Raw genomic sequence first — 10,000 nt, forward strand, 5'->3', positions numbered from 1 at the left:
TCAGGTGCTAGCGGAAGGTTAGCTGGTTAGCGTGTGGGCGGGCGGGGGTTGCTGGCTTGTTTTGGCCATGCGGAGCTGATTAGCCCGGCCCTGTCTGTCTGGGCGAGGGTCCAGGGGAAGGGGGTGAGAGGGTGGGGGAGCGGGGGTGGCTGGAGGGGGGGGGGGGGTGTAGGCGGGATGGAGGCGCCTGGCGGTATCACGAACGACTCGATGACAGCAGAGAATGGAGGGACAGAGGGGGCAGGGAGACGGCTAGAGGAGAGTCAGGATCGGGGCGGGGGGCTGCAAGCCCTGCTCCCTCACAGGGACCACCCTGCTCCAGACTCCTGACACAGACGTGGCGTCGGTCACGCTGCGCCTGGGCGCCACCCCGGTGATGTCACCCCACTGACGTCACCCCAGTGCATGCTGGGGCTCCCGTGGTCCTTATCTGTGACCCCGCCCAGGGCTCTCCGCGCCCCTCAACGCTTCTCCACTGCGCTGCTCCAGGAGGGGCGGAGACCAGCACGGCTTTAATTCTGCCGGTCCGGCCGCCGTGTTCTCTGCTCCCTGGTCATGTTCCGTTGCATGTCATTACATTACATTACATTACATTAATGGCATTTGGCACACGCTCCAAAGTGACGTACAGTTGATTAGACTAAGCAGGAGACAATCCTCCCCTGGAGCAATGCAGGGTTAAGGGCCCCAACGGCTGTGCGGATCTTATTGTGGCTACACCGGGGATCGAACCGCCGACCTCGCGGGTCCCTGTCATGCACCTTAACCTCTACGCTACAGGCCGCCCTATATATGTGTGCCCATGTCTGTGGGATGCACCCTGTGGTGCTGCCAGGGCACAGATTAACCCCACTCAGCTTCTCACATCCTGCCCGGCAACCACGAGGTTAGCCATAGCGACGCCCCGGGCAGGAAGCGTACCGTGCCGTCGCGCTGCAAAACAGCGCCCCCTCTGGTCAGCCCGGGACCTGCGGCCTGTTTGCGCCGTCCACAAAGCAGCAGAGCCCTGGGGCCCACACAGCCGTTCGACTGCGAACCGAAAAAGAAAAGGCGGTTGGCCACGCACGCTCCGGACTCCACGCCCGCCTCCTCCTGACCTCCTGGAGGATGTCGCGGCAGTGAAAGAGCCTGCAGATAAGAGTGAGAGCCTCCACTCGGCTGGAGAACAATGGGGGAAATGCCCAGAGCTACGCAACGGCTGCTCGACCCTGGAGATCCTGTTTTCACTCCAACCCTGGCGGAACACGCCTCGTTCACCGGCTAGAGACTGCGTTGAGTTGCTAATTAGATGAACGAGATGTGCAAATCAGGGCCGGTGAAAGCCTACAGGACGGTATCTCCAGGAACAGGGTTGGGCCGCCCTGTGCTAAGCTACAGTAAATAGCCCTGTGCGTGAGTAATGTAAACTCACTTCACTCCGAACAGAACGCAGGGAACCGGCCGCTTCCACCGGAAGTGAGTGATTCTGACCGCCGTTTCTGAAAGACTTGATTTACTCATTTTCAGTTCCCTGTCCTTTTATCTCTATCGTGCCTCGTCAGAAACCGCACTGACAGGAGATGGAGATAAGGGCTGTTCCAGGACACTGGCCATTTCTTTTGTGTTAATGAAATCGTTGTGTCTGTACTGTATTTATGTTTTCTCCCTCTCTCTCTCCCCCTCTCTTTCTGTCTCTCTGTCCCTCGCTCCCTCCCTCCCTCTCTCTCCCCCCTCCCTCCCTTACTCTCCCCCTCTCCCTCTCTCTCTCCCCCCTCTCCCTCTCTCTCTCTCTCCCTCTCTCCTCTCTCACTCTCTCTCTCCCTCCTCTCTCTCTCCCTCTCTCTCTCTGTCCCTCTCTCTCTCCATCTCTCCATCCCTCCCTCATCTCCCCCTCTCTCTCCCTCTCTCTCTCCCCCTCTCTCCATCTCTCTCTCATCCCTCCCTCATCTCCCCCCTCTCTCTCTCCATCTCTCTCTCTCATCCCTCCCTCATCTCCCCCTCTCCTCCCTCTCTCTCTCCCCCCTCTCCCTCCCTCTCTCTCTCTCTCTCTCCCTCATCTCCCTCATCTCCCCCTCTCCCCCCTCTCTCCCTCCCTCCCTCTCTCTCTCTCTCTCTCCCTCCCTCCCTCCCTCTCTCCCTCCCTCTCTCTCTCTCTCTCTCTCCCTCCTCAGGCTGAGTACGGGTGCGGGTGATGGCGCGTGGTGTCCTAAGGGCTCGGTCTTCCCTCACGGTACTGAGTTCCTGCAGATAGACCTGCGCTCGCTGCACTTCCTGTCCCTGGTGGGCACGCAGGGGCGGCACGCCGAGGGGCACGGGCGCGAGTTCGCCCGCAGCTACCGCCTCCAGTACTCCCGCGACGGCCGCCAGTGGCTCACCTGGAGGGACCGCTGGAGCCAGGAGGTACCCCGTCCGTCCGTCCGTCCGTCCGCCTCTCCGTCCTTCTGTCTGCCTGTCCGTCCGTCCGTCTCTCCGTCCGTCCGTCCGTCTCTCCGTCCTTCTGTCTGCCTGTCCGTCCATCTGTCTGTGTCCATCTGTCCCGCTTTTACACCCACTGGTTTCCCCCTAGTTTTTTTTTACCCAGGCCGGGGGTGTGCCAGGGCTCGATCTCCCCTGTGCACTTTCGCCTTTTCAGGCTTAAGGGGGGACTATTTTTTTCTGCGTTCGATTTTTCTCTATTTTTTAAATTCTTCACACAGAGTGTAGTTCTCTTCACACAAACAGTAGGCGCTGTGTGGAATAGCTTGCCAGGTCATGTAGTGGAGGCAGAAACTCTGGGGGCTTTCAACACCAGGCTCGACACGGTGCTCGATGCTGTCTTGTTCGTAGGTACTGTAAACGGTGAGCACTAGGTACCCATTAGTGGTGGGATAATAGCAGGCATTGTTGGGCTGAACGGCCTATTCTCATCATTATGTTATGTAATGGTATTATGTTATTTTATGAGCAGGGCCAAACCAGTTCAGCCCTTTGACTAGCCTGATTAGGAGTTTCTGTCTGTTCTTGTCTAGCATTGTGTGTGCCCTCCACACACTCACTCTGTTTGTTCTGGTTTCACATTGTGTCTGTGTGTCTTTCACTCTCTCTCTGTCTCTCTGTTCTGGTCTTGCATTGTGTGTGTGTGTGTGTGTGCGTGTTTGTGTGCCCTCCACATACTCACTGTGTGTGTGTGTGTGTGCATGTTTGTGTGCCCTCCACATACTCACTGTGTGTGTGTGTGTGTGTGTGTGCGCATGTTTGTGTGCCCTCCACATACTCACTGTGTGTGTGTGTGTGTGTGTGTGCATGTTTGTGTGCCCTCCACATACTCACTGTGTGTGTGTGTGTGTGTGTGTGCATGTTTGTGCATGTTTGTGTGCCCTCCACATACTCACTGTGTGTGTGTGTGTGTGTGTGTGCATGTTTGTGTGCCCTCCACATACTCACTGTGTGTGTGTGTGTGTGTGTGTGTGTGTGTGTGTGCATGTTTGTGTGCCCTCCACATACTCACTCTGTGTGTGTGTGTGTGTGTGTGTGTGTGTGTGTGTGTGTGTGTGTGTGTGTGTGCATGTTTGTGTGCCCTCCACATACTCACTGTGTGTGTGTGTGTGTGTGTGTGCGTGTATATGCATGTGCGCGACTCTCAGTCTATCGCTGCTATCTGAAGCTTCCTGTGTCTTTGCTCTTTCTCTGGCAAAAAGGCTCTGTGTCCGTTGAGTGAGTGTGTATGTGGAAAGATGACCTGTGCCCCTCCCGTGTGATGCAGGTGGTGTCGGGGAACGAGAACACGTACGACGTGGTTCTGAAGGACCTGGGCCCGCCCATCGTGGCCCGGATGGTCCGATTCTACCCCCTGGCCGACCGCGTGATGAGCGTGTGTCTGCGGGTGGAGCTCTACGGCTGTCTGTGGGACGGTAAGAGAGACGGTCTCTCACAGAGCCATGGAGACATACTGAGGGTAGCACAGTGAGCATACACACACACTTACTCACACACACACACACACACACACACACACACTTACTCACACACACACACACATGCACACACACACACACACACGCACACACATGCACACACACTTACTCACACACACACACACACACACACTTACTCACACACACACACACACACGCACACACATACACACACACTTACTCACACACACACACACACTTACTCACATACACACACACTTACTCACACACACACACACTTACTCACATACACACACACTTACTCACACACACACACACACACACACACACTTACTCACATACACACACTTACTCACACACACACACACACACACTTACTCACATACACACACACTTACTCACACACACACACACACACACTTACTCACACACACACACACACACACACTTACTCACATACACACACACTTACACACACTCACACACACACACACACACACTTACACACACACACACACACACTTACACACACACATACACTTACTCACACACACTTACTCACACACACACACACTTACTCACACACACACACACTTACACACGCACACTTACTCTCACACACACACTTACTCACACACATGCACACACACACACACACACTTGCTCACACACATACGCACACACACACACACACACACACACACACAGTGAGTATGTGGAGGGCACACAAACACACACACACTCACACACACACACACACATACGCACACACACACACTTACTCACACACATACGCACACACACTTAGGCACACACACACACACACACACACACTTACGCACACATACGCACACACACACACACACAGACGTGCGCGCACACACATTAGTTATTTAGTTGACACTTTTATCCAAAGGGACTAACAATACCCTCTGAAGCAATGCGGAAGTAAAAATCTTGCTCAAGGGCTCAACAGTGCAGATCTTATCATGGCTACCTCCGGGGCTTAAACTAACAACCTTACAGGCCCCAGTCATGTACCTGGGACACACACAGACACACACACACACACACACACTGACACACACACTGACACAGACACACACACACACACACACACTGACACACACACTGACACAGACACACACACACACACACACACACTGACACACACACTGACACAGACACACACACACACACTGACACATACACACACACACTGACACACACACACACACACACACACTGACACACACACTGACACATACACACACACACACAGACACACACACACACACTCACACACACACTCGGCTTCAGCTCAGTTTCACCTGCAGGGCGTCTTCCCCCTCCGCACAGGTGTGTCCCATAATGCACCTGTTCCGGTGTCAGGTGGCTGCAGTGCCCACTGTTGATCAAAGCACTGCGGGATGGGTGCGTGACAGTAAACCTGGGAACTGAGAGATGGAAAACGTGCTCTTCAGCCTGGGGACAAAGCTCAATCCTTCAGCCTACTGAATCGTCCACGCTAACACTGCGGAAAAAATAATGTTTCACACTGTTAAAATGACCCATTAAAACGGCAACATTGTGTTAGATTACCCAAATTTCTTTACGTATTTCTGTTTTGTATCTCATACCGTAAAATAGTCTGTTCTGTGTTTTCTTTTTTTTTCTCTCTAAACTTCAAAATATTAGCTTGTATTAAGTGACTTGTTGACCACTGAAATGTTCTTACCCCATTGGCAAATCCTCCAATGAGTCAAACTGTCTGACGTCATTGGCAATATTTTTTCTTACTTTTCAGTGCAAATATGAGACTAAAATAGCCGTTGAGTCCGACTTAATTGGTGTTTGCCATGCTGTCCGTTAAAGCTGCGTTTCACCCTGTGACTGGGCTGTGTGCTGCCGTCCTGTAACTATAGGAACGCAGGAGACTCTGTGGAGCAGCCAGTGTAAAGGCCCTGGCGCTTTGTCCTTGTAAGGGCTTTTGTGCGTTTCTCACACTCAACTACTGAACAAGCCAAGCGTTTTGTGCATTTGTGTGAGCCCCTGGGATAATTAAGTAAGATTAAAAAGTCCAGCGGAGTGCTCGAATCACCAGCCCCGCAGTCTGTACGTGTCTGTGGACGTGGTACGGCTCTTTCTAAGCCTCCTCTGGTGGAGAATGTGTCCCATAATCCCTCTCGCTCTCGCTCTCAGACGGCCTGATGGCGTACACCGCCCCGTTGGGTCATGTGATGCACCTGTCCGGCTCGCCCATCTTCCTCAACGACTCCACCTACGACGGGAGCACTGAAGCAGGGTAACCGGCCCCCGTTTCCTGCGCCTCTTCAGACCTCCTCTGAGTCCCGCTCACCCCCGCTGACCTCTGCGGCTGTTTTACACTGCAGCGGGTGGAAATGCTAATGCTAAATGCTAATTTACGCTAATGCTAACCCTTGCTCAGGGTATATGAATGGTAAATGGTTGGCATTTACATAGCGCCTTTATCCAAAGCGCTGCACAATTGATGCCTCTCATTCACCCGTTCATACACACACGGCGATTGGCTGCCGTGGAAGGCGCCGACCAGCTCGTCAGGAGCATTTGGGGGTTAGGTGTCTCGCTCAGGGACACTTCGACACAGCCCGGGCGGGGGATCGAATCGGAACCCTCCGACTGCCAGACGACTGCTCTTACTGCCTGAGCCATGTCGCCCCATAAATAAATGTATAAATGTGTTGAGGAGCGGGTTCTTGTTGTTGAGACGTTGGGGGTAAGTGAGGTGTGCTCGCGTGATAAAGGGGTGACCCTCCGCCCCTGATTTCCCAGGGTGCAGTTCGGGGGTCTGGGGCAGCTCTGCGACGGCGTGCTGGGAGGCGATGACTTCACCGAGAGCAAGGAGCTGCGGGTGTGGCCCGGGTACGACTACCTGGGCTGGAGTCGCGACGCCCTGGGACAGCCCAGCGTGGAAATCGAGTTCCACTTCCAGAAGACCCGCGCCTTCTACAACATGCAGGTGAGCGCCCGGGCCGTGTTCACCTGACTTTCACTGTGTTTACCGGTGTTTCACTGTTTCCTTATGTTTCACTGTGTTTACCTGTGTTTCACTGTTTCCTTATGTTTCACTGTGTTTACCGGTGTTTCACTGTTTCCTTATGTTTCACTGTGTTTACCTGTGTTTCACTGTGTTTACCTGTGTTTCACTGTTTTATGTTTCACTGTGTTTCACTGTGTTTCGCTGTGTTTACCTGTGTTTCACTGTTTCCTTATGTTTCACTGTGTTTACCTGACTTTCACTGTGTTTACCTGTGTTTCACTGTGATTCATTGTGTTTCTTAGCAATTCACCGTGTTTCTTAGTGATTCTTTTTGCTTTGTTGTATTTCGCGGAGTTTCCCTGCCTTTCAGCGCATTCCCCAGTGTTTTTACACGGTGGTACTCTGCTCACCTGCATGTCGGAGTGTTTCCCGGTGTCTCTGCGGGCTGCAGGTATAAACTTGAACTCCTTTAGTCGGGGCAGGTCCGGTGTTCTCGTGTCTCTGCCAGTACACACAGAGAGGGGAACACGTGCCTGGTCCTGCCTCTCTCTGCAGAGCTATGTAGGTCAGCATGGAGGTGTGTAGGGGTGTGGGGATTGGAGAGCTCCTTGTTTTCGCGGTGCAGGCGGTTGGAACGCCCGTGCGGGGTGTGAGGACGCGGGTCCCACCCCAGCCTGAGAAGGGTTTGGGTTTTTAATTCAATGCATCTGTTCAGCTCAGCACTGCACTTATTAGCCCTTAAGGTGCTAGGTGTGCTGAGCTGTCAGACAAAACAACAGGTGCGTGTGCTAGCGCTTACTTACGACTGTGCGTGCGCCTGGGCGTGTGTCTGAGGGGGACGTGTACACGCATGTATGCCGTGCATGTCGGCGTGTGCATGCCTGCAGGTTCGGTTTGTGTGTGTGTGTGCGTGTGGAATGGGGGTATGCACAAGCCCTTCTGTGTGACCTTCTGCGTGGAGGTCACAGATAAACAAGCCTGTGAAGGCACAACATCACGCGCATTCTTAAAAGTGTTGGCAGACACGCAACCCCCCCCGCGTTCGGGGGTAACAATAGCGTGGCTGCAGGATCAGTGACAGGAGCGAGTGAATCTGAGCTCAGTGCTGCGTGTATGGGGGGGGGGGGGGAAATACTCTGAGATTTTAATTATGACCCTGTCTGCCCGCCCTTTCGTAACCATGGATGTGAGAAATCACTTCCTGCCCCGTGACAGCCGTTACCGTGCCGATTAACGGCGGTAAATTGCCTTTAATTGCACAGGGCTCGTTTTTTTCGTAATTGGTAGCTTCAGCTGCTCAGTTTGTTTTTGGTTTGATGCTGTGCTCCATCCCTCCCTGGTCGCTTTGCGTGGAGCTTCTCTGCACCATTGTGGCGTTGTTCTCCTGGTGTTGCAGTGTTTACATGAGGAGTTAAAAGTTGGCCAATGCGTTTATGTTGGAGCCGCTGGAACACAAGCTCGGCCCACCAGAAGCTCTTTATAACTAGAGAGCTGTCACTATCCAGACTGCGGCTAAATCCCCTGGGTGCTTTCCAGCCCCGCTCCTGACCAACACTGCGTATTTGTGTCAGACATTGTGCATTGTTGTCTGGGGAAGCTGGCGTGTTCTCACCTAAACGTGCGCCAGACCGTGGCTCCGAGGATGTTTGTGGCTCGCGGCGCGTTACCGCGGTAGGAATGCGGGGTATTTCAGCCTGTTGACTCCGGGCCCGGGCAGGTAACGTCTGTCTCAGGGGTTAATGTTTTACGGCAGGCTGCACTGAGCGCGTGCGGTTTCTCCGGGATTTAAACCCTTCAGTTAGGGTGGGTTTAATCACTGACTCCGGTCTATCTGCAGTGCTCATTACCACCCATCCCCGCTTCTTATCTCAGGCCTGCTCTCTCAACTTCTCCCTCTGTCTAATCTATCTCTCTCTCTCCCACACACGTACGCGTGCACACACACACACACACACATATACACACACACACACACACACACACACACACGTACATATACACACACACGTACGCATGCACGCACGCATATACACACAAACACACACACGCACACATACACACACATATACACACACATGCACGCACACACACACACACACCCGTGCGTGTGCACACACACACAAGCACGCCCACACGCACACATACACAAGCACACACGCATAATTCGCTCAACTCCGCATCAGCGTTCCACAGTCATAAAGCTAATTTCTCTCTGTCAGATCTCTCTCTCTCCCCCACGCTGTCTCTCTGTCACCCCTCATACTCTCTCCTTTTTCTCTCTCTCCCTCCCCTCTCGTTCTCTCAGTCTTTCTTTCACTCCCATTATCTCTCTCCTGATTATTTTTGAAAACAATCAGCAAAAATCTTCCCTCATTTTACAGTAACGTAATAATGTAATAATGTGGTAAAAAATATCTGAACTCAGGTTAGCTAATATAAAGGTGACAGAGGGATGAGGGACAGTTAAACATTTGCACTGTTGGCACAAAGAAGTATACATTACAGATTGACTAGTGAACAGAAACGGTTAACCCTGAATATAACTAACAGTAAAGTATGAAGTAACATCTTATTGAATCTGTGGTAGTGGTTATTTCATCTGTAAGGCATTCAATCTTTCTCTTATTTGTATTTATTGCTGTCCGTGCCGGGGGTGTCCTCTCCTACTCCCACAGGCTGAGGGAGCCTGCTGCCTCTTCCTTCAATGTTACACACGGAGGGGGGTTGTGTGAATTTGCTCTGAAAATTGTTCTTGTTTCTGAATGTTTTTCACAGTGTAGGAGGAGGTGGTGTATCTGTCACTCCTTACGTTTGTTCTCGCACAGTAGCCCGATGTGTGTTTGCGTGTATTTTCTCAGTTTAATGAAGCATATTGTTCCTGTTTCTGAATGTTTTTCACAGTGTAGGAGGTGGTGTATCTGTGAGTCCGTACTTTGATTCTCGCACAGTAGCCCGATGTGTGTTTGCGTGTGTTTTCTCAGTTTAATGAAGCATATTGTTCCTGTTTCTGAATGTTTTTCATCATTTAGGAGGTGTATCTCCCCACCTCTCTCTCTGTAGCATGATGTAATCTTTGAGAAACTTC

The 10,000-nt window shown here is 52.4% G+C and overlaps 1 protein-coding gene across 1 annotated transcript in view; it reads left to right on the forward strand.

Annotated features, from left to right (window-relative positions):
* The window catches only part of ddr1 (discoidin domain receptor tyrosine kinase 1), a 38,172-nt gene that overhangs the window by 16,218 nt on the left and 11,954 nt on the right, over positions 1-10,000 (forward strand). The window contains exons 4-7 of the mRNA XM_061250770.1: positions 2,151-2,379; positions 3,722-3,869; positions 6,096-6,198; positions 6,708-6,894. Coding sequence (XP_061106754.1) covers positions 2,151-2,379; positions 3,722-3,869; positions 6,096-6,198; positions 6,708-6,894 — 667 coding nt within the window. The remainder of the gene's footprint in view (positions 1-2,150; positions 2,380-3,721; positions 3,870-6,095; positions 6,199-6,707; positions 6,895-10,000) is intronic.

This window comes from Conger conger, chromosome 1, assembly GCF_963514075.1.
Source record: "Conger conger chromosome 1, fConCon1.1, whole genome shotgun sequence".
NCBI classification, from domain to species: Eukaryota; Metazoa; Chordata; class Actinopteri; order Anguilliformes; family Congridae; genus Conger; species Conger conger.